General features: G+C 53.5%; 12 protein-coding genes across 12 annotated transcripts; 3 read left to right on the top strand and 9 right to left on the bottom strand.

Moving 5' to 3' along the window:
- Nucleotides 1-1,496: 1,496 nt before the first annotated feature.
- On the bottom strand, nucleotides 1,497-1,904 carry CC84DRAFT_1211922 (uncharacterized protein; the record flags this gene model as incomplete). Its single annotated transcript, XM_018182412.1, has 1 exon — nucleotides 1,497-1,904. One exon carries the CDS (start codon nucleotides 1,902-1,904, stop codon nucleotides 1,497-1,499), a length of 408 nt encoding a protein of 135 aa, XP_018042718.1.
- Nucleotides 1,905-2,269: 365 nt separating this feature from the next.
- Nucleotides 2,270-4,171, bottom strand: CC84DRAFT_1159686 (uncharacterized protein). Its single transcript, XM_018177296.1, has 5 exons — nucleotides 3,704-4,171; nucleotides 3,520-3,651; nucleotides 3,201-3,469; nucleotides 2,999-3,152; nucleotides 2,270-2,949 (listed from the first exon to the last, which is right to left on the bottom strand). Exons 1-5 carry the CDS (start codon nucleotides 3,928-3,930, stop codon nucleotides 2,301-2,303), a joined length of 1,431 nt encoding a protein of 476 aa, XP_018042719.1. The 5' UTR covers nucleotides 3,931-4,171; the 3' UTR covers nucleotides 2,270-2,300.
- A 158-nt stretch (nucleotides 4,172-4,329) lies between these two features.
- On the top strand, nucleotides 4,330-5,847 carry CC84DRAFT_1159687 (Clavaminate synthase-like protein). The gene is made up of 2 exons (XM_018177297.1): nucleotides 4,330-5,295; nucleotides 5,349-5,847. The coding sequence occupies exons 1-2, from the start codon at nucleotides 4,551-4,553 to the stop codon at nucleotides 5,753-5,755; spliced, it is 1,152 nt and encodes a 383-aa protein (XP_018042720.1). The 5' UTR covers nucleotides 4,330-4,550; the 3' UTR covers nucleotides 5,756-5,847.
- Nucleotides 5,848-6,276: 429 nt separating this feature from the next.
- Nucleotides 6,277-8,282, bottom strand: CC84DRAFT_1171100 (uncharacterized protein; the record flags this gene model as incomplete). The annotated part of the gene is made up of 4 exons (XM_018179894.1): nucleotides 6,277-6,317; nucleotides 6,350-7,693; nucleotides 8,002-8,078; nucleotides 8,227-8,282. 4 exons carry the CDS (start codon nucleotides 8,280-8,282, stop codon nucleotides 6,277-6,279), a joined length of 1,518 nt encoding a protein of 505 aa, XP_018042721.1.
- A 1,387-nt stretch (nucleotides 8,283-9,669) lies between these two features.
- CC84DRAFT_113889 (NAD(P)-binding protein) lies at nucleotides 9,670-10,962 on the top strand. The gene has a single exon (XM_018176211.1). It carries the CDS (start codon nucleotides 9,851-9,853, stop codon nucleotides 10,829-10,831), a length of 981 nt encoding a protein of 326 aa, XP_018042722.1. The 5' UTR covers nucleotides 9,670-9,850; the 3' UTR covers nucleotides 10,832-10,962.
- CC84DRAFT_1159688 (carboxypeptidase s) lies at nucleotides 10,925-12,833 on the bottom strand. Its single transcript, XM_018177298.1, has one exon. The coding sequence runs from the start codon at nucleotides 12,815-12,817 to the stop codon at nucleotides 11,093-11,095; it is 1,725 nt and encodes a 574-aa protein (XP_018042723.1). The 5' UTR covers nucleotides 12,818-12,833; the 3' UTR covers nucleotides 10,925-11,092.
- A 258-nt stretch (nucleotides 12,834-13,091) lies between these two features.
- CC84DRAFT_113925 (uncharacterized protein) lies at nucleotides 13,092-15,292 on the bottom strand. Its single transcript, XM_018176231.1, has 5 exons — nucleotides 14,853-15,292; nucleotides 14,398-14,800; nucleotides 14,257-14,345; nucleotides 14,105-14,196; nucleotides 13,092-14,029 (listed from the first exon to the last, which is right to left on the bottom strand). Exons 1-5 carry the CDS (start codon nucleotides 15,095-15,097, stop codon nucleotides 13,104-13,106), a joined length of 1,755 nt encoding a protein of 584 aa, XP_018042724.1. The 5' UTR covers nucleotides 15,098-15,292; the 3' UTR covers nucleotides 13,092-13,103.
- An 817-nt stretch (nucleotides 15,293-16,109) lies between these two features.
- CC84DRAFT_1077377 (uncharacterized protein) lies at nucleotides 16,110-17,066 on the bottom strand (the record flags this gene model as incomplete). Its single annotated transcript, XM_018173751.1, has 3 exons — nucleotides 16,110-16,531; nucleotides 16,581-16,664; nucleotides 16,715-17,066. The coding sequence occupies 3 exons, from the start codon at nucleotides 17,064-17,066 to the stop codon at nucleotides 16,110-16,112; spliced, it is 858 nt and encodes a 285-aa protein (XP_018042725.1).
- A 1,471-nt stretch (nucleotides 17,067-18,537) lies between these two features.
- CC84DRAFT_1068612 (uncharacterized protein) lies at nucleotides 18,538-19,035 on the top strand (the record flags this gene model as incomplete). Its single annotated transcript, XM_018173648.1, has 2 exons — nucleotides 18,538-18,806; nucleotides 18,834-19,035. Coding segments are annotated over 2 exons (471 nt in total), but the record flags the coding sequence as incomplete, so codon positions are not given.
- Nucleotides 19,036-19,302: 267 nt separating this feature from the next.
- On the bottom strand, nucleotides 19,303-20,982 carry CC84DRAFT_1226559 (major facilitator superfamily transporter; the record flags this gene model as incomplete). The annotated part of the gene is made up of 3 exons (XM_018183590.1): nucleotides 19,303-19,574; nucleotides 19,622-20,574; nucleotides 20,624-20,982. 3 exons carry the CDS (start codon nucleotides 20,980-20,982, stop codon nucleotides 19,321-19,323), a joined length of 1,566 nt encoding a protein of 521 aa, XP_018042727.1. The 3' UTR covers nucleotides 19,303-19,320.
- Nucleotides 20,983-22,218: 1,236 nt separating this feature from the next.
- On the bottom strand, nucleotides 22,219-22,989 carry CC84DRAFT_1051009 (NAD(P)-binding protein; the record flags this gene model as incomplete). Its single annotated transcript, XM_018173478.1, has 1 exon — nucleotides 22,219-22,989. A coding segment is annotated over one exon (771 nt), but the record flags the coding sequence as incomplete, so codon positions are not given.
- A 461-nt stretch (nucleotides 22,990-23,450) lies between these two features.
- CC84DRAFT_1078835 (aspergillopepsin A precursor) lies at nucleotides 23,451-25,044 on the bottom strand (the record flags this gene model as incomplete). The annotated part of the gene is made up of 5 exons (XM_018173813.1): nucleotides 23,451-24,005; nucleotides 24,064-24,234; nucleotides 24,297-24,542; nucleotides 24,598-24,905; nucleotides 24,957-25,044. The coding sequence occupies 5 exons, from the start codon at nucleotides 25,042-25,044 to the stop codon at nucleotides 23,451-23,453; spliced, it is 1,368 nt and encodes a 455-aa protein (XP_018042729.1).
- Between the last annotated feature and the right edge of the window lie 958 nt (nucleotides 25,045-26,002).

Genomic DNA, 26,002 nt, shown 5'->3' on the forward strand with positions numbered 1-26,002 from the left:
TCGAGTGAGTTATAGCTCTTATGGCCATTAAGTATAAGTAGCTGGCGCGCGCCTACCCTACGCTCTACTATATGCTTAATAAAGTGCCTCAGCCACTCTACTCTAAGCTTATTTATTGTCTAGCCATTATCACTAACTGCGAAAGCCCAGTCGCGTGGTATATCATTATCCTTATACTAGGTAGAGAGGTGATACTGGCCAGCAAAGATAATAAAGGGCGGGATCGCCCAGCTAGCAGCATTGATTCCATGAATTGCCGTAATCCACTCGCGATCGCCTGGCTGTAACGCTTTTGGCCTACCTCGTCGCTCTAAGCCTGTGACAACAAGCTAAGCTGATATCCTGCCTATCATAAAGCCAGTCTCGTCAAAGTTGTAGGTATCCTTATTGCAGATCCTATAGGTAGCTTTCATGTGCGCTATAAGGTCGAACCAGGCCCTAATTACCTTAGGATCCTCACATAGAGCTCTCTGTTGATCATATGGTCGGTTGAAACGTATGGTAAGGCTTTCTGTCCGCTTAACAAAGTTGCGTAGCCACTTCTCGCCTACTTGGCCAGCGCCGCGCTCAGCGAGTAGTCTATTTGCTATATCTCGAATAGCATCTAGGGTAGGCAAAAACCCTCGCGAATCTAGGTCAAGTATATACCTAGTAATCACCTCCTCTTCTAGCTTAGTGAGCTTCTTTGAATTGGGCTCACAATCGCGTCGCGCAGTGATTCCAGCGCGTCGGCGGCGAAGCGTGGTTTCAGAGACTCTGTATATTGCAGCAGCGCGCCTGCCACTTTGTAATTGATTCTTATTGATAGCTGTGATAGCTAGAGATATATGAGCTTCATTGTAGCGTGATTGAATAGTGGTTGGTTGATCCATTGTGATTAATAGGTGACGCGTCGCGAAAAGTTGGTGGGGTGCGCCGCTCGCTTGCCTGCGCCGCTCGCTTGCCAGGTACGTTACCATGTAAAGAGTTGCGCAAATTCAGATGAACAATCTATACATCATGTATTGCTATCCCTGAAGGAAATTCGTAGTGCATGGGGAACCGTTCCTCTACATCCATTCTCGCGATTTCCATCCTGTCTCCGACTCGCCAAGTGATCATCTTTCTTTTACATCTTCACACCGCTGCTGCCTAACACGCGCGCGGATTGCTCAGAACAAGCATCTACCACTACCACCAGCTACAAGGTTCGAAAGGCGCTGAGACTACGAAGGGTTATGGAAACTAGTCTTTACCTTCGTTGACGTGCGCAATCCTGTAACTGGCGCACCTGTATGCATATGTCCCTCCGATAAATATTTCAGGCTTCTTACAGCTGTCTACAATCTTTCGGAGCGCTTATGCACAATCCTCAGTGTTGATCTTCTGATTGTACCTCCTTCACGCTTGTTAGATTCCCAGTTTCTTTTTCTTGATTAACTGAACTTACTCGCTCCATGCAGTGTCCTTGTAGAATGGTTTGCCACCATTATTATCGATAGTCACTGTACCCATTCCTAGACGCACTTATAGCGATCATCATTGTAGAATCGAGTTTGGCCTTTGGGAAGATAGTCGAAGATGTTCTCGCCGTATTTCTCAATGCCCGCAAGCACGACTTCGTTGTTGCAGTAGGCTACGATCGCTTCGTTTGTTTGATCCTCCGTCAGGGCCATTCCAGGTTGACCTTCCGTGTAACAAAGGACCTGGTTCGCGCCGTCACCGTTCGCACGCTCTGCTGATTCCGGCGGGGAATATTTCGTTCTCTCGTCCCATGGGGAATTATCGTCTTGGGTCACACCACTGAGATCGAGACTATAATCGAGGCATCCCATCGATGCTGTTTCTCCATGCGTCTCCGTACTGTCCGAATCACACCGTTCCATGCCATCGAGCAATGATTTCTTGCAGTCTTCCTCGTGCATGATTTCAGAGTTGACGCACGAGAGAGATCCTCGGAGCCAGGATGAGCTTCTGTCTGACACATCAGATCCTGTCATTCCGTAGAGCTGGTACACGTCTTTCGTAGTGGTTACTTCTTTACCATCATTATCACCGCACCACTGAAAGAAGGCTATGTTTTGGAGCGAGGACAACCCCCTTGTTGATCGCAACGATGAATGGGATTGATACTCGCGACGGCCTTTGGCTCCAGACCATTGTTGCGACGGCGATGCATGTATTTGTGTCATTGAAAATCCTCACTCGTTAAGTTGGCGAACATATCGGGGCGATTTCTTTCTCCCAAGCGTCGTTTCCTTTCGATAACGAGGTTCGATTCATCAAATAACTCGAGACAGTTCGTTCTATTCTCTATTCTCTCAAACCTTTTGCGACTCAGCATCCTCGTCGCCAGTGGCTTCTCTGACCTGAGTAACGACCCGTTCCGCCCCGACATGTACAATACCGACCTGCCTCGTGACCAAATACCCAAGTGGCAATGCAATTCCCCACCAGGCAAAGATGATTCCCGCGCTGATGATCGGTCTGGCTTGTGTCGAGCTGATACCACTCGCAACACATTGGCCGGCGGCTTCCACTGCCCTAGCCACGCTCGAATACCTTACCACATCCACGGCATCCCTCGCGAGGAAGCTTATGAGCCAGTACCCATAGTTATACGTCAGCGCAAACTCCACCTGCTGGAACACATACAGGGCCCAGCCCTCGCCGAAAGCTGAATCCTTCCAGTCCAATGCCGGTTTATGCTTGCCATATTTGTGCTGGATGACGAGAGCCCAGGTCCATACGCCGCCGCTGAGCACCATCATCCCGAGGAAGCCATAACGGGCGCGCGTGTTAATGGAAAGGCGCTTATAGTCGAGGAAGGTGCCCATAATGGCAGTGGCGAGAACTTGAGCGAGAGCTGTGACGAGGGAAGCGAGGGCACGGCTGCGGACGGAAAAGTACAGGGACATGTAGCTGCCGATGTAAGGGAGGGACCAAGTTACGTAGAGAAAGTACGGGATGCTATACGTGTGTTAGTGAAGGGCATTACATCACACAAAAGTGGGCTTACAGGAGGAGCATTTCCTTTCGCTGGAAGAGTTTGAGGGTCTCGCGTAGTTCGATTTTCGCTGGGATGCGTGGGAGCAGTTTGACTCTCGTGCCGTTGCGTCTTCGGACTTGTTCCGGGGTGGAAAGAAGCATTGCAACTGCCGGGCCGAGGCATTCTGAAAAGTCGTCAGTGAGGGCGACGTGTATAAAACAGACATACATACGTAGAACGACAAACACGATATACGTTTTCCAGTTGAGCTTGCCGAGTCTCCTTCCACTATAGTTAAACGCCAGATTGATAATGCCACCGAGGATCGCTCCGCTATTACGGTACGTGAGCCAGTATGCTAGATAGCGTCCTCTGCTTTCTGGTGGTGGGTAGCTGAGCATGATGGCGCCCTCAGCAGCCCAGAATAGCCCAGCTGTAACGCCGCATGCGGCAGAACCGAGGTAGATGAACCATTCAGTGCCGTAACGATTGTTCTGGTATCTTCGGCTATCAGAGCGATGACTCAACCACTTCATTGTATGCAAACTCACAGTGCAGCCGAGTAGAGAACATATCCTGTCGTACCGAGAGCCAGAGTGTGGCGTAAACCAATATGGTTGATGACCACTGAGCCGCTCAAGCATGCAAAGGTCATCAGAGAGAAAAGCACTGCATTTCCAGCCCTGTGAGCTCGTCAGTGGACTAGATCTGAAACCCCAATCCGTCGTTGCTTACATCACTAGATATGGCGTTTGCGCACCACCAGCTCCGACAGATTGCATCGCGTTCCACAGTCCCGGGGCTGCGAACGCACAACACCCGACGATAGTAGCCTGGGCGAAGACACCGCGATACCATTTGTACCTCTCATCCTGGGGCGCCTCTCCTTCTCCTTGGACGTCGGATGGCGCCGAGCCATGATCTTCTTCAGCAATCGACAACCGCTTAATCGCTTCAGTCATTGTATACCGTCGCGCAATAGTAAAATGGTAGAGTCTAGACGTCCCAGCTGGAAGGATGCGACACGCTTCTCTTAAGGTATCCCAGTGTTTTTGGCCAGCCGCTGCACTGCATTCACAAGCCTGAGAGACCCACATTGCGTGCTCCCTCAGCCTGCGGTCTTCGGCGCAACACGGAAATCATCATCCCGTATCCATCAAGAGAAAAGGCTGCAGAGGAGTCTCGTTACGGAGAACAGCGCGGTTGAGCGCGTGAAAGGAGATGGAGAGGTACGTTAGGCGGGGCACCGTCGTACGCGAGGGCGCGGCAACCTTGCCTGAATCAGTAATTTCAAGAAGCTTATCGTGAATTGGCACGCGATAGTACTTGCCCTAAAGCCGTCACACCATTGCATCCATGGATTGCGTTCGTAGATAGATCGCAAAACCGTGCTCTCACGACTCCGACGTCGCAGTCATGCAATGTATCATTGGCTTGATGGTCATTTCTGCGATTCAGGCTCGGAAAGATACCGAAGCCGCGTTAGAACTCGGAAGCATCTGCCGGAATGTCAGGATATGAAGCTGCTCCTACGCATATCGTCAGTACGACCTTTTTTTTTCTCGCAGCGCCACAGTACACCATGGCTTCGCCATTCGCCCACTTTGACAAAATCACCTTATCCAGCCAACAGTCCACTGCGAAGCTCGGCTATCCATCATCCCACCCCTTCCCTCTTGCCCTCAGCGTAAAGCAAGACTGGAACCCCACCCTCGAAGAAGCGACATCCCACCTCTCCTCTCTCTCCCAATCCGGATCCTTGTTTTCCCTCCTTCATGAAAACGGCGGCGCCGTGCTCCTCCGCGGCCTCCCCATCCGCACCCCAGACGACTACTCCCGCATCGCACATTCCTTCGGCTTTGCCCCCCACGAAGAAGTCGGCCGCCCACCCATCCGCACAGTCCTCGCGCCCAACGTCAAAACCGCCAATGAAGGACCCCCAGAGCTGCCCATCTGGCCGCACAACGAGTACGGCTGGTCGACACACAACCCGTCGTGGTTGACGTTCTGCTGTCTCGAAGTCCCGGAGAGCGGCGGCGCGACGCCGATCATAAGTAGCATAGGGCTTGCACATCGCTTGGAGCAAGAGGCACCGGCCTTCTTCGCGAGATTGCTGGAGAAGGGCGTAAAGTACGTGTATCGGTATGGGCGAGAGCAGGTCGAGTCCAACACTGGTGCGAGCGTGTTTGCCGCGTATGGGCAGCATGTTGAGGACGAGGATAGCGAGGAGGTGATTCGGGAGAAGATAGAGAAGGAGGTCAGGAGGCATAGTGAGATGTTTGAGTGGCATGAGGATGGGAGTTTAAGCGTGGAGCATGTGGTACCTAGTACGTTGCTGCGACCTTACTTGTTATGAGATGGTTGTGCTGACGGGATGCAGTCATCCGCAAACACCTGCCCACTGGCCTGACGACCTGGTTTGGCAACTTGACCTCGGCGTATGGACGTGCGCGCCATCATGGCGCGACACAGCCGCCGTATCGGGGTGATGATGGCTCGTATCACCCGCCGCCTATCTATGGCGATGGGACAGTGATCGCTACGGAAGATTTGGAGCTTGCGCTCAATATCGCCGAGGAGATGCAGGTAGATCTACTGTGGGAGAAGGGCGATGTCGTGCTGTTGGACAACTATGCTGTTATGCATTCGAGGAGACCGTGGGTGGGGTCGAGGGTAGTGCTGGCGGCGCTGTGGGACGATATTGGCGAGAAGAGGATCATCGACTTTGAGGAGGGGAGACATATCCTAGAGAGTAGACGACATCAGGAGAAGGCGAGTACGCCGTAACGGAGGAGGTGGATGAGCTGTGTGAGAATGCTGAAGACGTTCGTCTTGCGTAACGCTGCCCTGGTCGAGAAGTCGATTCGACGGATCTCGGATCCAGGCCAATCTCTAGAAACGTATGAATCGACATTTCTGACTATCAGAAGTAGAACATGCCGGATGATCTATTTATTGTTTGAACAGACCCATGGATTGAGTCGTTCCTCCATAAGCATCTCATGGTGCGCGAAGTCATGGGAAAGCAGGCAAGCGTCATGTGACTGCGCCGAAAATAAACTATCCATCCAGCGCCACGCTCGAAAGGGATGGAGGAGCTCTACAATAGACAAACATGATCAACGATCTATAGTACACGCCGAACATGCTCGGTCGATAGCCTTAGAAACCCTCAGGTGAGTCTCTGTGCGTCCTTAGCATTCTTGGAAGCCTGCTCATGGTTCTGCTCCATTATCTCATCGTCCCGCTTCTCCACCTTGTGAGTATCCGGGTTTTTTCGCGCAACCCACTGCACCAAATCCTCAACATCATCGTTCGTGAGAGCAGTCTCGCTTTCCATCGCTGCCGGCTGAGTATGTGACAACTCTCTCTTCAGCGCACTTCCTCTTCTAGGGACAGTGGCAGTTGGCTCCGCATGCTCCACGATGTCAGTCAGACTCGGATTAGATGCATTGTCAGATTCGCCGCTTGTGTCGTCCTGCTTGGTGACCCAGCGAACGAGTTCCTCGGTATTGGAGTCTTGGATTTCTGATCCTGTGGGTGTTCCGGTGCTGCTTCCTTCCTTCTTCTGGCGAACCGGGCCCGCATTTGGACCTTCTCTGCGAGACACCCACCGTACAAGGTCGTCGACATCGTCTTCATTGATCGAGTCCCTGTGTTCAGCAGAGCGAGCAGCAGTCTCCGAGTCAGATTCTGTTGATGCATCGCTGTCGTAGCTATGGGTATGCTGTACTGTATCTGCTGCTAGCACTGTCCTGCGCTCTGATCCCGTTTCCTCAGAACTCTTGGGCTGTGTTTCATCTTTGCGAGACACCCATCGTACCAAGTCCTCAACATCAGAGTTTCCAAGGCTTTCGTGGCCGCTGTCCGTCTTGGAGATTTTGTCGGTAGCATCACCCTGTATTCTGCGCGCCTCGCCATCGCTTGGTGGATCCCTTCTGCTCACCCAACGAACAAGGTCCTCGATGTCGGAATGATTGATTTCTTCGTTGCTGTGATTGACTTCATCCTCTTCGTCATCACTCGCCGTCGACACGTTGTCTTCGGCAATTCTAGCCATGGGGGGTGGCGAATTTTTGCTCGCCATCCTCTTGAGTCCGCTCGTCATCCTCTTTGCCAGTCCCTCTCCGGGCGGATTCTGGCTCTCGGGAGTCTTCGGTCTGTTCAAACCTTTCCGCAGATCGTGCTCGGCTTTCCATTTCGCCTCAGCCTCAGCCTGCATCTTGATTTCTTTGTCTCGTTGGATGTTGTCCTCAATCTGACTCGAGAACAGCATAGACCGCAAGGAATGAAAGCGGGCGAGATGCGGGTTCTTGTGGCTGTTGAAGCCTGGCCGATGTGAGGACGACTTGTTATGAGCCTTGCTTCCACGAGGCAACGGCGATGTCTGCGATTTTCGAATGCAGTGGCCCTGCTCCGTTTGGTCACGCCTTGATTTGCGATCGTGGCTAGTGTCTTTGTCAGAGTTGCTGTCCCCGTCCAGGCTAGCGTGGTCGTCTGGGTCTTCGCTGCTCGACTTCTCGTCAAGTTCCAGGTCTTCTAAGATGCGTGATACTTGGGGGCTGAGGAAGCCTGCATTGGCAACGCCGCTGCCCTCTGGGATATCTAGCAGCGCGGACGGCGGCGGCGCCTGTGCGGGTTGCGCGTCAAAATACGATGACGACATAACTGTTGGGGCTTTCCGTAGACAAGCGCAGGCAGCGCGGATGGTGCAGACGAGATGGCCTAGCAGGGAGAATAAAGAAGGCTCGATGCATGGGGCGAAGCACAGCTCCTGCAGCTCTTGGGGCCGCGAGCACAGGTGCGATCAGCTTGGCAGGTGGAGCTCGAAAGGCGGGGTTCGCGCGATGACGGCGTTGGACCCACAGGCGGTGATTGAGCGAACCCCGCTGAGTCAGCCTCCCGCGGCTGGTTGGCGATGCGCAGGGGCTTGGTCGACATCATACAGTGTCCAGGCATCGGTGCCCGTGATAGGGGTTGCTCTCAAGCAAGGGGGGAGCCGGCCGTTGAGCTCGGTGAGCGGAACGGTATACCGGATGACGCGTGTCGCTCCGCATTCGATGTCTTCCTACCCGCCTCGCTGGCATACTCTGCTCCATTCCTCGTGTCGCTGCAACAAGTACAGCCATGCCCGCCGCAGAAACAATGGAATGGAAACCGCCATCAATCCGCCATCTCGTTCAGTGCAGAACGTGCGTACACAAGAACGTAGCAGCAAAGCGTGGATAAGCTCCGGATCATCGAATTAAATAACATACTTCACTAAGAAACGACCCTTGTACACCGCTTCCTGTTGCGGCGTTGGGCAGCCCATTCCGATTACACGAATCCAACGGTGTGCAGTTCGGGCAGGTCCTGCCAATGTGCAGACGCGTCTCCAGCAATGACAAGACATGACGGCAGATGGGTAGCATGAGAGCTGGCAAGGGGAACCGGTGGCCCCAGGCTGCCTACCACTACGACTGCGATTGCGGAAAAGAGAACTGGGCATGAGGTGAAGGGTTGACAGGTTCGAGCGAAGCGTGGGTACACTTTCACAATTGCCCGATCGCGCAAGCACATCACACTGGACCATGGACGCGCACCGACGTTTCAGGCACGTGTATACCATACCTATTAACAAGGCGTGTGCTTCTATCCTATGGATATGGAGTATGGATTTGGTCGCTTCACGCATATACAACCAACCGAACGCCAGACGCGCCGAAGAAAACGTGTCCCTATGACATCGTTACCCAGCCCGTTCCTAACAGCTCTCACCAATCCCGGGCTTCTGCAACCTGCGGCGACGTTACTGAAGTCTGGAGTAATGAGACTATGTTCACCCAGCCAAGGAAGCCGATCAGCCCATTTGCACGTGGCCCAAATGTTCACGTTCGGGGCACCCGCAGGACGCATGGATAATCCCAGCGTTCCAACCTGGGTTTCGACAACTGCAGCAGCATATCGGCTATATGAGCATAGGGCTCTTCGCTGTCGGCGTCTGAACCCTCTGAGCCATGCATAGGGGCCATGATGCCAATAATGATATCAAGCACGAAGCACCGTGTAAGAGATGATAAATCTCAATAGGCTGCTGACGTGTTGCAGCTTGTCCTATTGCAACATGTTGGTAGGCCACCGTATTGACCTTGGCTTCCTTCCCCATCCGACGGGTTGCCCATCCCAGAAGATCGTAGGCTCTTGGGACTTTATGATGAGCTCAATACTATGCATACAGCTTTTGGCACTCCAAACTATCGACAGGTACGCCTGATCGCGAGGCCTGAGTTTGGGAAAAACCAGCGCGGTAACTACCGTTGCAGAAACGCTGTGGTGCGGCGGAGCTGGGCAAGGAAAGATGAGATAATAAACCTCGAAAAGCGGTATGGATCTGTGGTAACACAAAGAGTCCAAATGTTAAAAAAGTGCTGTGGTACTTTAGTGCTGTGCTCCAAAGCTCTTGAGAGTGTCAGAGCCATCAAGTATGTGAGGCAGTGTTGTGTTGTCTTGTCAAACTTATCGCTGACGAACAGTGCAAAGGCTAGGATTTATGCAGTCGCTTCTCACCGACTCCCCAAAATTCTGTTGCCCGCGTTCCTATTCGCACGTCTCCAGAAAACTCCCAGCGCTCAATCCACTAGTCTCGGATGGAGGCGCTATACCCCACACGCACCTTGTTCCTGGAGCCGATGCGAGGCATCCCCACCAAAACCCTCGAGACGAGGCAGTCCTACCTATGCTGCAGGCCGGCCACCCGCAACTCACGACCCACCAATCTTTTGCTTCCTTTCATTCATCTACTCATACACTGTTTGACAACATCAAATAGAGTGATTGAATAGGAGCCGAGTCGTGACTTTGGGACTCTATAGCACCATCACCAACATCGAACTCCCAACAATGAGCACCACCAAAAACATCCTTATCACCGGCGGAGCGGGCTTCCTGGGCCCCATGCTAGCCGCCAGGCTCCTCAAAGAAGGCAGCTACAACATCACCCTCACAGATCTGCAAGCGCCTCCCCAACCCGCCGGCGTGCCCTCCACCTCCAATCTTTCCCTTGTCGCCGCAGATCTCACCTCCCCAGCCGACATCTCCCGCCTCATCTCCCTGCAAACCGCCTGGCACGCCGTTTTCATCTTCCACGGCATCATGTCCGTCGGCTGCGAGGAGAACCCCGCGCTCTCCACAAAGGTAAACCTCAACGCAACCCAGGCCCTCCTCGCCGCCATCTCTTCTCTGTCTCAAAAGCCCCGCGTGGTCTACGCGTCCACGCAAGCAGTCTACGGGCCCCCGTACACGGCAACCGGACCGATAACGGATGACACGCCCGCGACACCCGTCGGCGTGTACGGCACCCACAAGCTCATCATGGAAGCCCACATCAACGACATGAACCGCCGCGGCCTCCTCGACGCCTTCGCTGTCCGGCTTCCCACGGTGACGGTGCGGCCCGGCGCGCCCAGCCGCTCCGCCGCCGCTTTCCTCAGCGGCATCCTGCGCGAGCCGCTCGCCGGCCTCGAGTGCGTTATCCCCATCCAAGACCGCTCGGCACGCCAGGTCATCTGCAGTCCGCGTGTGATGATTGAGAACTTCGTCCGCGTCATGAACGCGCCTTCCGATGCGATGCCCTCGCATATCCGGGCAATCTACATGCCTGGGATTTCCGTTACGCTGGGGGAGATGTACGAGGCGTTTGAAGAGGTGTGTGGGAAGGACAAGTTGAAGTTGTTGCGGACGGAGAGGGATGAGGAAGCGGAGAGGCTGCTGAATAGTTGGCCGCAGACGGCAGAGTTTGGGAATGCAAAGAGGTTGGGGCTGGTGTTTGATGAGAGCTGTGCTCAGATCTACAGGGAGTATGCTGACAGTGTTAAAGCATAGAAGGAATCGGCGTGGATCGGGAAGTTGCCTAATAATTCAAAAGTTGGCGCGCAATTGACTACAACATGTTCTTCATGCCTTTTCATGGCTTCTTGGAGGACTGAGTTGATTTATGTCATGTGTGCGTAGATAGGGTTGTGCATGCGAATGCTTCATATTACGCCACCCCTTCTCACTGCATCGCAACTACGTTCGTTAGCTTCCCAATCATCTACCCTCGCAGCAGGGACAATCGCAGCAGCTGCGAATCACTACTTCCATCTACAGGTCCGCCTCATCCATGTTCCTAACGAAGCCGAACACCCACTTGCTCACATCCCTGTGTGCCTTTCCGCCGATCCTTTCGTCCACGGTGTGAATACGTCCCAAGCCCTCTTGCTCCCTGTCCCAACCCATGCTGTACCTAAAGATGTGCTCACTGAGACCCCAGTAGTATCGTGTATCGGTATTTCCAGTCATCACCCCTGGGGCGACAAACAAGTCCTCACCATACAGTGCGCGCGTGGTACCCGAGAGGATACTAAAAGGTGTTCCAGGTCCGGTTGGCGTCACGGGAGCGGGTTCGAGATGCTCCGGGCGGGTCGTCAGTGTGATCGACGAGGGCGTCTCAGTGACGTTGTTGAATGCGTTGAGCGTGAGGTTGTGTTTCTTGGCAACAGGTGTGAAGAGTTGCGCTACGTGGAAGAGGACGGCATCGACGGACGAGCCAATGTTGATGCGGTGGTTGATGGTGAAGGTTGTGCGTTCCGGCAGTGCGTTGGTCTTGACGCCACCGTTGATCAGGTCTACGGCTTGAGAGGTCGTGAAGAGGTACTTGATATCAAGGCCGGCCTTTGCTGCTTCGAGGGCTAGCTCATCCTTTTGATCCTTCTTCGAGCACGTTCGGTGAGCACGCTTCTTTAAGAGGTGCTTCAGAGTCTTGGGGAACTCGGGTGCGTGCTCAGCACCGCAGTACAGTAGTGAGAGGTAAGGGTTCGACTCGTGGAGGAGCGGCTCGTAGGGGTTTGCCTCGATGAGGGAGACGAGCTCCGCAGCGACGCCGATTCCGTTGTGCGCTGGTGGGATAGAGGAGTGACCGCCGGGCATGCGCACGGTCACAATGACATCCACATAGCCCTTCTCGCCCACACCAGGAATAGCCCAGTTTGCGCCCCAACCTTCCAGGTTCGCCGCACCCTCGTCAACAATAACAGCGGCCCCTCCGTGGCCATATCTCTTGATCAGTACTTTCGCAAGGTTATCCGCGCCTTGCATTCCCGAGATTTCTTCATCAAAGCCAAAGCTCAAGACAAGAGTTCGTTTGGGCTGGAAGCCAGCATTAACGAGCGTGTCGATGGCCTCCAATATACCGAGCAACTGGTTCTTGCAATCGCTGGAACCGCGACCCCACACGAACTTTCCATCCCAGTGTCCACTGAACGGCGGGTGAGTCCACTGATTGACTGTGCTATCCGGTACAGGCACAACATCTTGATGCGCCATCAACACTGTCGGCTTCAACGCCGCATCCGTGCCCTTCCACGTGAACAACAGCCCATGCGTGTTCACCTTCTCCACCTCGAGCGTCTTGTACACGGCGGGGAAGGTTTCCTCAAGATAATATGCAAAGGAGTGAAAGATGTCCCAGCGCGGGTCAATCCCAACCTCGCCCATATCATCATAGCTCTGCGTGGGGATCTTCACAGCCCCAGACAGGTGCTCAATGGACTTGTTGAAGAAAGCATCGGAATTGAGGTACTCCCACGCATCGTCCAGCTCTTTCGTGCTCCTGGAAGGCACCAACGGCGAGGCCTGAGGACAACGTGGCTCAGAGGAGATAGGCGCGTTGGACGGCCATGGGCGTGTTACGAGATTACTGACGTAATTATGCGAGAGAAAGGAAGCTGCGCCTAAAAGAATGAGACCACATGCCAATGGCTTGCGAATTGACGCATTGCCAGCTGGTCTGCCGCCAACCGACGGTCGTTCTGCCAAGTTCTTCTCCATGGCGATGCGATGTGTGAGGGTTGAAGTGCGAAGGTACCGGTGGACGCGGGGATAAGACGGAGGTGGTGGGAAAACGGCACTACTGCGGATAAGGAAGGTGCGCAACGCTATCAGCCATTGGAAACAGTCACGACATATCAAAATTCTCTTTGAGTTAGAGGATCTTCAGCATCGCAAGAAATTGGATTACTATGGTATCGTAAATTATAAAGATTACGTACTGCCGACATGGCTACCAGGTATTGTCTCGCCGGAATGCTGAACTTTCCCAACGCGGAATCATCAGTCATCTCGCACAGAGAATAGTCTTCTTCACCCAGTTCTGTTCCTGCCGTTCTTTCAGCTTGCCGGAACCGACTTGCGAAGATGCATAGGCGTCATTGACAAACTTGGGCCATGTGTTTGTCAGCACCAGGTACTTGATCTCCTTCTCAGCGGCATCGAAAACTGTTTCCTTGAAAGCCTCGGGTATCGGATATGCTGTCAGAACATCTTCGTAACCCGGATGAGTCATTTTGGAAACTGAGTTGAGATTTGCGCGACCGAGCACATCGAGGCTGATTCCTGATCTCAGATCCACAGTGGAGCTAGAGTCCGGTGACGCTTCCTCGAATGGTGTGGGCGAGTAGTTGGAGGCAATTGAACGTTTGCAAAAGATTCGGCTGGCAGCTTCTTCGAACAGATCGCGTAGTGCGGCCATATTGGCGTGTGAAATGTTGATGGGAAATTCCGAGATACTGGGACATACGAAATGTGCATATATAGCGACGGCGGCTATGAACTGCTGGCGCCGATGTTGAGCGGTAGAGACAGTCAAGTGTAGCCACGTGCGTCGCCAGTCTGCGAGGTGCGTAAGGAAACTGATGTTTTCGCCTGAGAAATCTCTTAATGCGGCAAACTGTAGAAGCGGCACAGCGTTAGTGCGTAAAGCGTTTTCAAGGCTTGCCATGGTGTAAAGATCGGAGCGCTGGGAGTCGATAGACTTCCTACTCGCAAGATGAACTTCTTTGATGGTGAATGATTTGCTTGAATCGGCAGTGCCTTGTTTTGTGGAGCAATCCGAGGAGAAGTTGGAACTGGTAGGCGAAACTAACTCTTGTCGTTTCTCCCATGCGGTAATTGCGTCCAGTGTATCCTGCCGGAGTTTATGGGTCTTCAAGATTTCGAATATAGGGAAACCAATCGTGACCAGCTCCATGAACAAAATGCAAACTGGGCGAGGATTAGTAGGACGCGGAATACCGGAGAAGACCTCGCGAGAGTGCAGATTGATGGAAGTAGACGTACCTGAGAACCACATAGGTGGGATGAAATACATGTTCACTGATGTCATTCCAGGTGCATAGAGACCTGCAAGCCACATTGGCGAGGCGGGTAACCTGATACAGCTGGTTAGCAGATGCATCAATAAGAGCGAGTGCTGGCAGATTAATGCTTACCCAACAATGCAGCAGCAAATGGTTTGCAGTCGCCAACCGTGAACATCGTTGATGCCACGAGACTTGAACAGCATGTACGGTGCATAGATCTGAAGGCATTACGTCAGCCAGCGTCTTTGCAGTGGATCACAGTGATCTTACCCATGCCCAGAAAAACTGCCACACAATGGACAACCACCATTCCCATCCTTTGCTACATTCCATGCCTACCAGCTCAGGGGCTGAAGGCCGTGTTTCCCAATCCCAAAGTCCATAGCTTGGGTGAAATTTCTTCGAGCCGAAGAAGACGATGAGGGTGACAACGAGCTGCACCGCAAGGCCGATACCGATGTACACCATCATGCGCTCGATCTTGTCAGCCCTATCAACGCCGCGTAGAATCCTGCGCCAGCGACTATTTGACAGCCGCTCGGCTTCCTCCTGTTTGAGGGGCGCGTGGTCGCTCTGCAGGCTAAGGTGTGCAAACTGCTTTTGTCGACTGGCGACATGCAGAAACTGGCTATTCGCGGTTTGAAACACGGCAATACCGAAAGGGAGGTATATGCTTGGCAAAGTCAGTTGTATTGGCGAGCCTGCACAGTCGAGTGTCCGCATACCTCATGACCCAGAACATAGCCTGACATGGCACCAGAGCACCCAAGACGTATCCTAGGACACAGACGAAGCCATAGAGATGCAATGGGATGATGCCGAGAAAGAGGATGGGAAGCCTTCGAATCCGAATACAAGGTAGCTCGCGATGGTAATAAAGAAATCCCATGCCACAAACGAGAGCAACCATCCAGGCGATGTCCAGTCCGATGTAAGCCCATCCCAGGCGGTCTAACACTAGTCCGGCCATCCTGAGAGAGGATTTGGGCGATGGATTTGGAATTGAGACAATGCTGGTATCCTTTCGCGCGGGAACAGGATCCTTTTTGACTTCCTTAGATCGAATGTAAGCTCCACATTCAGATCAATCTTCACGTGGCTGCCATGGTGTGGAGAGAATCATCGGCAGGGGATGGAATGAACGTGCACAGCAGACTAGTGTGGAAGGTCCTAAGAGCGCAAAATTTATCGAACATCCTGCCGTGTCTGGTATGGTGATGTAATGGTACTCGTCTCTGCCTCGGCGAATAAACTATCGTACTGGCACCTTGGACAGAAGCTTTGGAGATTGTGGATGCCTAGGCCAATCGTTCATGCTGGACCTTCGGGCCGCCGAAGTGGATTCTGACGCTCCAAACAGCTAGCGCCACACTCCCCCTCTTTGCTTTTGCGACCCGCACTCCAAAACAACGTTAGGTGCCAGACTTTGCTGTACACTACCTGCCGATCCGTATTTCGAGCGCCACAGCCCACAAGCTTCAGGCAAGATGCAGCATAGAACCACCGGTCTACACGACTGTAAGGAATACGTGAGGTGGACAAGATTAGGGATCATTTGTTCGTAGAGAGGGTGTCAATCACGCAGCCAAAGGCAAGTCCCCATGTACTGGTGCGAACTTTGATCCTGTACTTTGGTTCAGGGTTTAGGGTTTGATGTTGGAGGCGCTGTGCAGCACCGGTGCGCGTGGGAGATTTGGCACGAGCTGACGGAGCTGGTTCCTGACTATCTTCCTGCGTCCAACCAGCAGCCACCCACACATTGCGTATTGAACCAGCTTGCGCAAGCTAGAAGGTAGCCGCACTTTTCGTTCGTTGGCCACCCCAGCCGGATATGACGGTGTGCACAGATCGATCTGCAACAGACCCATGGATCGATCGGCTCCCGTGCGGCTGGGGCGATGAGATTTGCGAGAGATCCGATGGCGAGGTTTATGACTCGGCCAAGTCTTCGACAAGCTTCGTCGATCAGCGAGCGCAACTTTTCACGTGGTCGACAGTATGGGCAGGTCTGACAGCGAGCCGGCTCGTGGTTGGGACGGCTTGGCGTTGTCCGCTTCGCCTCCGCCTCCGCCAGCCGCTGTCGCTGTCCGATGGCGCCCCTGGCGCACCGTTAGGCGCGTGGAATGAGTTGTTTTCCTTCGCTCCCACTCCGACAAAAAGTCTAAGAACACGACTCGATAACCAGAAATGCTGACCATGATGAGCGCGATAGTTGCCTCAATAACTAGCAAAAATGTGACCGACACGTATCGGATGCGGCCAACTGTGGAGTCGTACTGGAGCGCTAGGCGAGTTGCAGCTACCACGACGCTGAAGATGGACAGGCTCTTGAAGACGAAATTCGCAATAGTGTAAGGGCGAACGTGGTTGGCCATATGAACAAGCAACATGGGTATGGACATAACTGGCAGTCTATCAATTGACATATTCGTTACATTCAGATGGATACGAACCTAGGACGTCGGTCACAATGTCGATAACAGTGACGGCAATTTCCCAAGACCTGGTATCTAAGCCATCGATGTAGCGACATTTCCCTGCACGATTCAGCCATGTCGAGGAGATGGATCAATTCGCCAAGGCATACCTCTTGTAGTGCAGAGTACAATGGGTTGCACAAGTGTGAACAAGAAACCGACGCTACAGAGACCAACGACTGCCCAATAGTGTCTAGTTAAAGCCGCATCAACGTACGCATAGGGCGGCTTATAGAACTTGAATTGGGCGAGGTAGCAGAACTTCACACAATAGATGGCGACCCAAATCAGCTCTATTGCCGCCACGAGGCGGCGCGACGTGTCCGTGTGTCGAGACCATGCGGTAGTATTGTCGGTCAGAGACTCCTCTGTCCAGTACAGCTGGTAAATGACTGATTGGAGGAGCGCAAAGCCGGTCAGCAGGATGGGCACGCCGGCAACAAGAAAGTAATCATTTCCCATCAATTCTCCTTTTGTAGAGGCTCGAAGCGCGAATCGGGAAGCCAAGAAGATGAGCGCGATAGCGCACAGCGTCCACAATGTGACCTAGGGCAGTCAATAGCTGGTCTCAATACCTAAGCGCGTGGGCCATACTGTGTATGTCTTCTCTGAGACGATCCACGATTGCTTGGCGGCGGACGACATGCCTGCGCTCGGAGGAGGTGGATGCTGGTGCAGCCTAGTGGGACATAATGTCGACACCCTCGTGGCAACCCAGGTTATTGGAACCTCGAGACGACCGAATTTGATCGGAAACCTAATGGGATGGTAAATGCGCGTGATGTCGCCGTCCTGAGGAATTGAGTGAGGCTGATAGTGTGTGTCGATCAAAGCTACTGATTGCCGACGGTCGCCGAACTGTGGTCCGAGCGCTACTCCCTCCTAGGATTCCCGACCCAGGTAACACCGACGATGATACCTAGCCCCCTCACAAAGGGACAGAAGCAAATATAGGGGCCACAACATGGCTGAAAGGAGTTTTCAAGGTTGCGGATTCGCACTGTGCTGTGCGATGGACTGTGGAACGCGATCTCCACCCCCCGCACGCGTCTGCCAATTCCCTCACGAAGCGCTGCCTCTCCAACTGTGGCCCATGGCCCACGTATCTTTCCAATTCGCAAGAGACTGATGCCGAAACCTAAAACCTCGTTGGACTGCCAGAAGCTATGGTAGCCAAAATGATCGGATGATGGACATCTGCCGTGAATGACACGAAGAGTCGCGAGCCGACAGGAGCGCCATTCTGGACCGCATGGAAGTCGCAAAACGCATTGATGCTAACCTTCACGAACTGCGTGGCATACAGCCCAGTGAGCTCTCTAGAGTACACCATCTGCACATCTATCTACACCGGTCATGTATGTCGGCATTGGTTGCTTTCTCAAGCAACACATCATCTAGAAGGTATCGTCTTCTGGCACAGAAGCCCAATGTTCACCATCTTCCATGCAACACCAGGACGTCACACGTATAACTGTCGGCACCTTGGGCTCTCACCCTGCCCGTAGACAATCATTTGTGTGATGTAGGTCACATTCACTCCTTCCTTTAACCGGTCTCCCTTGAGGATCTGAAACATCAGGTGCGAAAAGATAGCCGCCTAGCTACGTGCTGGTGAATGGGTGAAGATGGGAGTGAAGATGAAGGTGACGTGAAGATGGAGGTGACATGAGGATGAAGGGGATCGAGCAGTCGCGGCGAATCGCTCCCTCTGCGACTTTCGGGTGCCGTTTCTCTCAACATCGACCCCTCTCTACTACAAAAACCTTTCTTGACCAATGTCCCGACAAAGGCAGGCCGCCCGACGTGGCACCAACTCCCCAGCTGCCAGTCCCAACGTTCCATTTTCTCCCGCAGCCGCCCACGCATCTCGTACACTTCAACCTCTGACCCGCTCTGGATAGCTAGCCGCTAATCTTGCATTAGGAGCGCTGAGCAGAAATTTGCCACGGTGATTGTTGGCCTCACCATGCACATGTTCCTCGTCCACGAGACGCTCCTTACACATTACTCGAAGTTCTTCCGCGCGGCACTTCAAAGAGGTTTCGCCGAAACTGAGCCGAAGACAGTTACCTTGAAGGTCGTCGAGGCTCCTTTGTTTGAAATCTTCGTCCATTGGCTCTATCACCGGCGGCTTCGCAGTGCGGCTTGCAATGACGACAAAGAATTGGTTGCACATTATGAGAACTCCCGCAACCGTACGTAGGGTGGCCTTCTCGGTCGATGGAGCAGTATTGTGGATGTTTTGGTGAAGCTCTACGTCTTCGGAGACGTGTATCAGCTTACCTCCTTCCGGAAAGTCACCCTGCGCACTCTGTTCCATCACTTTCACTCTAGCAAGTTCTTCCCTTTGTACTCTACATTCAATCTTGAATTCGCGAAACTATCCACCAAGGACCCACTGTGCCGCCTCATAGTCGACTGGCCTTGTCGCTACAAGAAGTTTGCTTTTGCCGGCAGCTCCATTGGACTGGATGCCACCTTGCTTTTCCAGATGGCGAATCGATGGATTCGGGTGCTTCACGGACTACCCAGGATGGATGTCCATAAATACCAGCTTCTGCTCCGTGACCATGTGGCCGATGATGAGCACTGAGCATGACCGTCACAGAGGAAAGGAATCGCGGGCGCTTAGACACATCTGTGTACACCGAGGGTGGCGATCGATGTGACAATGGGCTTTGTTGGCAAGGTCAATGCAGGATACTACAGCACTCTATACAGCATATCTGAACTCTCTGTTCTCCAAGTCCGTCAAGTCCAGAAATTCGTGATTGTCCTCAACTTTCCATGCATCCCCCTTCGCTTCCCTCTCTTCATCTCTCTGTCTATTCCTCCTTACAAACACCCACCGCATCAGTATTAAATCGCACGTAATGAGAAAGTACAGAATAACAATAGAAATCTTCGCTGGCAGATAGCGCGGCGCATCGCGAGCCTGGAATGTGTGGGGCGATATAATATTTCCAACTGCATTGGATTAGCATGCGTCCAACCCTTGTGATTGTGATACTTACCAGTATACGCAATCGTCCCAATGACACTAACAGTAATCTTCTTCGTGCTGCCCGCCACATTACTCGCCTGCAAGCCCAAGATTGTCGTCCACCCAATCGGTATCCCCCCACTCAGATAATACCCCACCAGCGCAGGCGCCTTGCTTGTCGTCGCCATTAACACAGCGCCCACAATCGCCGGCACGTGTCCCGCAATGCACGCGTACAGCCGCTGTTCTCTCTTCATCGCAATCCAGGTCAGGCCAACTAGCGCGACAATTTCGTAAGCACCTAAAGGTGTCACGAGAAGGAGGGATTGTTGTGAGGTGTACCCCATGCCTTTGACGAGGATGTTGCCGAAGGAGGTGGCGATGGAGTTTGGGATGTTGGCGGCGAAGATCCAGAAGGCGTAGAGCCAGGTCATGGGGTCTGTCAAAGCTTCCAAAAACTGATTCCATTTGAATGTGCGGCTTCCGATGCCCTGTTCGTTCCCACGAATCCTTTCGATGTGGGCAGTCTTCTCTTCTTGTGTGAGGAATCGAGCGTGCTCTGGTGAGTCCGGGAAGACGAACCAGAACGCGATGCCGACGCAGGCGGTCAGTAGCCCGAGGAAGAGGAAGATTATCTGCCAACCTCGGAGTGCAGCGGAGGGATCACTGCCGACGTGCTTGGAAATGCCGTAGGCGAAGTAGCCGCCGAACATTTGGGCGGCGCCGCAGGTTGAAAACCAGATGCCGACGCGGAAGGCTTGTTCGTTCTTTGTGTACCATTGGGATGTGAAGATTACCCATGCGGGGACGACGACCGCCTCTGCTGCACCAAGCAGGAACCGGCATACTAGGAGGGAAGTATATGACTTGCAGGCGGCGAGAGAGGCGAGGAGAGCACCCCAGATGGTTACGTTGACGGAGACGTAGCGTGCGAGGGGGAAGAGCTGTATCAGGCGGATGGTTGGAAATTCGAACGCGAGTTGGCTATCTCTTGGTTAGAATCGATAGAGGACCGCCTTATGGGGAGTTTTACCCAAAGAAGAAGATAGATGCCACCCAGTTGAACTGGTTGCCGTACAAGTGCGTGCTTTCGATGATTCCAGTCACACTTGCGTACGAGATAGCCGTCTTGTCAATGTACTGCAGAAAATACACTATGCATATCAAAGGCATAACGTGTAGGTCGATCTTTCGTAGCAGTCGCTTGTTCGTTTCGACGTCTATCTCTTGACGTACAATCCCAGCTCCACCGATCAGATTAAGTGCTGCATCGGCGCCCTTCTGCACCTTTGCAGGGTCCGCATGGTGCCCATCCGTACGCGCAGCTTTCGCATCTCCATCGTATCTGGAAGCTCGCCTCGCCACTTCGGTGAAAGAATCTGCGTCGCTCATGGTTTGTCGTGGGTGCAACCAAACGATCTGCGCAGGGAGACCCGCGAAATATACCTTTCACAAAGGCCCTCCACCATCGTGTACTCTCGGATGCGACCGCTGTAAGTGGAGCCTTATCAATGATGTGATATGTGTGTATGTCCGCGACCCATGTACCGATCCTCTACCGAGGGATATCCTCCGTTCACTTGCCGCATTGGGTACTCGCTAGTCGCGATTAATCTGCGGCGCGCAGGGTTGCTACAAGACCTACTCGTATAGGCATTCGGTAGAGCTATATTATAGGGTGTATGAAAGACCCTCATGTGCACTAACGTTGACTTCAGGAGGCTTTTGTGCATGTGGGGGTGTTGCAGCAGTTCATTGGGTGATTGACCTGGGGCTTTTGCCACTTTTGGATTCGCTCGTGAACAACGTTGGAGGAAAATGCACCTCCGCCTCCAGTGCCTAAAATACGATAAAGTATGGAGAGGTGAAGATAATAGCTGAATTGTCCACAGTCGTTGGCTCGGTTCTATTAGGCTGTAGGTATTGCGGGCGACCTAGATCAAGAAAAAATCAGCCTAAAAGAATGAGGAAGATGTCATACTTGGCGAGCACATCCATGTCCAGCGTCAATATCAAGCACTGTGCACAACAGTTTGTCAGACTTTACAAACCTGCCATCTATTTTTAATGTTCATTGTTCCTTTCACGTGATTCCGTGTTCGGCACAGCACGGTCGGGAAAGGTAGAGACGAAGACTCCTGGACGCTTGCCCAACCGTCAACCTATGACAAACGCGCCCCAATCTTCTTTCTTCAGGTACTCTCTCCAAGTGGTCAACTTCTCGTCAATCGGTAGAATCTACATCAAAGTCAGCCCTGGTCGCTACAGGTCGGAAATCGACAAAGAAACACCTCTCCCACGGATTTTGCCTCATCGTACCGCACGCCACTCAAGCATACAGAAAAGGGCGCGCGAAAGACTAAGCGCGCACTCAAATTCACTCACCTCGCTCATCTGCAGCACCCCCTCTCCATGCAACAGCCGTCCCTCGCAATCGCGAAACGCCAACCTACATTGCAAACGAAGTCAGTCCGACATCAACACAGTAGGAATGGAGACCTCGGCGAGAACCTCGGCGAGAACCTCACATCCCTTTGATACCCAAAAGCACAAATTCACCTACCCAGTCTCCCAAACATCCTTCGCCAAGTACTCTTCCATCCGCAACGTCTCAATCGCCTCCCAACTCTCTTCCTCACTAACATGTCTAAACACCACATCCTTCCCCACGACCTCGCCCCAAACACGCAGCTGCTCTTCCGCCGTCACTAGCTCAGGCGCAACTAGACTCAGCGTCTGTCCCATGCACTCCTCGCCTCCTTCCAAAATAGTCCTGGCAGCAACGCCCACATCCTTGACGTCCACAAGCGGTAATTTCGTATGCGGGTAGAACACCGTGTTCCACTGCCAAATCTCTTCGCCTCCCCCATTCACCACCTTCCTCGGCGCAAACACATGCGGAAACTGCATCCACAGCTGCATGTACGTGCCCACCCAGAGCACCGTCGTCTTCCCCCACAGCTCCTCGTGCGTTTGCTGCAACCAATCCACCACCGAGGCTTTGCCGTCGAAGTGCACAACCGATCGGTACCTGCCACTACTTGCTGCGCTAATGGACGGGAGGGACGAGTAAACCAGATGCTTAAGCGTGCGGCTCGCCGCGAGAATGTCCAGTACCCTTTTGGCCTGCGCGACTTCGTGCTCCGCGCCTGGGTCTGGGCAAGAGAAGAAGTCCGTGACGAGAAACACCGCTTCAGCGCCCTGCATCGAGCGTTTGAGAGAGTCGACATGGTCTAGGTCGGCGTGGACGACATCGACGCCGGCGTCTGCGAGCCTGCGTGCCTTCTGGGAAGTGGGGCTGCGGGTCAGCGCGCGGATGGTGTAGGGCGGGTTAGGCAGAGAGAGGAAGTGCGATACGATGGCGCCGCCTTGGTGCCCTGTTGCGCCGAACACGGCGAGGGTGGGCCTCGTAGCTGCGGCGGCCATTGCAATTTGAGCTTCGAACAGTTCTGAGGAGTGGTTTCTGGACGGACGCACAATAACATAGAGAGAAGGTCGCGTCAAAGCTGAGACCACTTCAATGAATAAGGTGTTTCCGTCCACTTCGTGGAAGTCGAACATAGGTGTTGTGGACCTATCAGATGATTTTTTCGCATGTCAGAAGCATGTCAGAAGGTCAGAGAGGGCCAAGACGACGCGGCAACCCACCATGGTGAGAGCCGCTGTTCGAAAAACACGAAGATACGATCACACACGTCCTTGTATCGCGACACTCCGCACATAAGTGTGAGCTGGAGCGTCATCATTATCGATAGCTGCAGTAACAGTGACAAGCCAGTAGGCAAATTGAGACCCCGAAGTCATTCAACATCGTAGAATATCGTAGTACATCTTGCCAACACCACACCTCACCGGCTCGCTTACTGCGGCGGTACAGTCGTGTTCTGCGTTTCCTCCTTGCGCTGCACGAAGCCAAATCTCGGGCTGCCATTATTCATGTCGAAGACCGCGTACATAGCCTTCAACACCGCGTCGCCGTAGATGTCCATGTCCATGCTACCTCTGGACTGGATGCTGCCATACAACATACCATTTCCTGCATCCGCAAAGCCCAGGTCCTCCTTCTGGAATTCTACTTGAGCATCTCCGATGGCTAGCGTGATGGTCGGAAGGTCGTCGGCAGAGGTAGAGGAGGGGAAGATGTAGCCCTGGTTAGACTGGTCGTACTTTGCGCCTGGGATCGCGGCGTAGACTTCTTCTACCAAGGAGTCATCGACGAGGCACAGGGTGGTGCCAGTGTCCATTATGGAGGTATTGGAGGTGCGGGACAGCGTCTTGCCGTTGATGGTTGCGCTGGCGGACGCGATTTGCCAGAAGCCCTGGCTGTTGTCGACGTCGGCGTAGTTGATGCTGGACTCGGTGGCACCGGCGGCAGTGAGAGTCGCTGAGTCGATATAACCGAAGGTATAGAAACTCTGCTGCGTGTCAGCGTGCTGCGGGAAGGATAAGCGAAGGGGGTTAGGTGTAGGTTACCTCGCCCTTATCGGCTTCGTCGCTGTCCCGCCAGCTCCCTAAATATGCGGTGAAGACTTGCTCGCCTGCGCCCTTCTGCGCGATGATGTTGTCGACCGGCGTCTTCTGTGGTTTTGGGGAGACGGTGTTGATGGAGCTGAACGCGAGACCCAACAGACCGCTGCCGTTACCCTGTGAATTGTGTCAGGGTACGCCTTAGGGTTGCCCGTCCCACAGAACCAAAGCAAACGTACCTGGGCAAACTGCTGGCTCAGCTCCTTCGCTAATTCGACCGCCTGACCTTCCACTTTCAGGCCTCCAAGATCAACGGTGTCAGTCCCTACGTCTCCACTCGCACTGCTTGAGTCGCCATACGAGATCTTCCACGTCTCTCCGCTGAGCTTCTTGAACGTGCTCGACTTGCTCGAGTCAAAAGCAACTTGCTGGTTGTCTTTGTTCGCCTGGCTGAGGATATTCGACGGTAGCTCCGTAGACCAGACCTATCACATCATATCAGCACAATTTTCCACGCGTGAAGTGAAATAAAAAACGAACCCAGAGATCACTTGATCCAGTGTCGAAATCAAGGTACAATTTTTGCACCGGGGAGCCGATGCCGACCTCGCACAGATACAGCGAGTCGTTCTGGATATCCTCGGCCGGAACCTCACCAACGTCGCCATCTGATCCGCTTGTTGGTTGTGTGGCCCCTCCGGTGGCTCCTTGGGAAGAGCTTGGGTGATGGTGTCGTTTGGCGAGGACGTAGTGTGACCGCATACGGCCTCCTACGCGGCCGAATTTTCCCTGGGGCTGGAACTGCTTCGCTTGGAAGTAGGGGCCTGGTTTGGTGGGATGAAAGCCATCTAGACCTTACATTAGAAAAAGAAGCAGGAGAATGGGAAAGCTAAGCGTACACTTTCGCATGGCATGGAGGTACGATTTCGTGCCATTTGCTTTGTACACTGGGTTACGCGGAAGGGCGATGCGCTGGAAGGAGGACATGATGCTTTCGTGGTTGTGATGTTTATGTCAGGGAAAAGAAGTACTGATATCGTTGTTCGTACTGTCGTGGGGTGGTTGAAAGGTTGCTGAGAATGGTATGAGAGACGGCAGCACCCCGAGAGCCGCCTTAGATATACCTGTCGGTCCCCATGGCATCATACGCACACGTCGTACCTGAAGCAAACCTGCTCGCCCGCACACTCTCCCCCACACACTCCCCATACACAGTACGCTCTTATCGCCCACGGCTAGTAGACGACCCCACCGTAGCCGTACGCCAGGCGCCAGCCAACCCGCCACAAAACACTCCTCCCTCCCCACCGTGGCCTTCCTAAACTTCACGCCAGTCCACGTTGGGCAAATTGACTGTCCGCAGACAGGGACCCCAAGACACAAGCTTTACCAAGCACCGACAAGCTTCCCTGCTTTCCTTGGTCGAGGCGCGGGTGTGACCGCGCCAGCATGCGCGCTAGTGTCGGCATCTGCTTGCTTGAAACGATGCACGCACAGCGATGCGCAGCGATCCCGGGAAGATGATGTAGACGCACGGCAACATCGAATGATGTGACCAGGCGACTTAGGCGAGTACGTCGTGGCGATGAGGCACGGGCCTAGCAATTGGTTGCACTTTGCAGCTCGATACGGAAGCGCGTGCATATCATCGTGCGCTGGATACCTGGCACCTGGAGGTAGAAATGTGTACGTCTAATACCTATGACGTCACTGCGTTACGCGGCCTGCCGGGCTGCTACAGGAGTGGTAGCGGAGTGTGTGCCAACCACACTGCAGACAACCTCCGCAGGGAGCAGATTAGGTATGATACCGTGGATCGACGGGTGAGCGTGGCGGGGGTACGAGATGGATGGGAAATGTACGGACGAGTGGCTGCTCGGGTTAGAGTTGCTACTGGGCTCACTAGGTCATCGGCTTTAGAGCTCCTTCCGTCTTGCACCGGCAT

Source organism: Paraphaeosphaeria sporulosa (assembly GCF_001642045.1).
Source record: "Paraphaeosphaeria sporulosa strain AP3s5-JAC2a unplaced genomic scaffold CC84scaffold_1, whole genome shotgun sequence".
Lineage (NCBI taxonomy): Eukaryota > Fungi > Ascomycota > Dothideomycetes > Pleosporales > Didymosphaeriaceae > Paraphaeosphaeria > Paraphaeosphaeria sporulosa.

Bases quoted from the DNA above. Each gene is read 5' to 3' on its own strand.
- CC84DRAFT_1159686 (XM_018177296.1), bottom strand. From the start codon at position 3,930: ATGACTGAAGCGATTAAGCGGTTGTCGATTGCTGAAGAAGATCATGGC. The intron at 3,652-3,703 runs GTAAGCAACGAC...ACGAGCTCACAG, and splicing joins CAAACGCCATATCTAGTGAT to GGCTGGAAATGCAGTGCTTT. The intron at 3,153-3,200 runs GTATGTATGTCT...ACGACTTTTCAG, and splicing joins TATCGTGTTTGTCGTTCTAC to AATGCCTCGGCCCGGCAGTT.
- CC84DRAFT_1159687 (XM_018177297.1), top strand. From the start codon at position 4,551: ATGGCTTCGCCATTCGCCCACTTTGACAAAATCACCTTATCCAGCCAA. The intron at 5,296-5,348 runs GTACGTTGCTGC...GACGGGATGCAG, and splicing joins CGTGGAGCATGTGGTACCTA to TCATCCGCAAACACCTGCCC.
- CC84DRAFT_113889 (XM_018176211.1), top strand. From the start codon at position 9,851: ATGAGCACCACCAAAAACATCCTTATCACCGGCGGAGCGGGCTTCCTG.
- CC84DRAFT_1159688 (XM_018177298.1), bottom strand. From the start codon at position 12,817: ATGGAGAAGAACTTGGCAGAACGACCGTCGGTTGGCGGCAGACCAGCT.
- CC84DRAFT_113925 (XM_018176231.1), bottom strand. From the start codon at position 15,097: ATGGCCGGACTAGTGTTAGACCGCCTGGGATGGGCTTACATCGGACTG. The intron at 14,346-14,397 runs GTAAGATCACTG...TAATGCCTTCAG, and splicing joins GGCAGTTTTTCTGGGCATGG to ATCTATGCACCGTACATGCT. The intron at 14,030-14,104 runs GTACGTCTACTT...ATCCTCGCCCAG, and splicing joins CCCACCTATGTGGTTCTCAG to TTTGCATTTTGTTCATGGAG.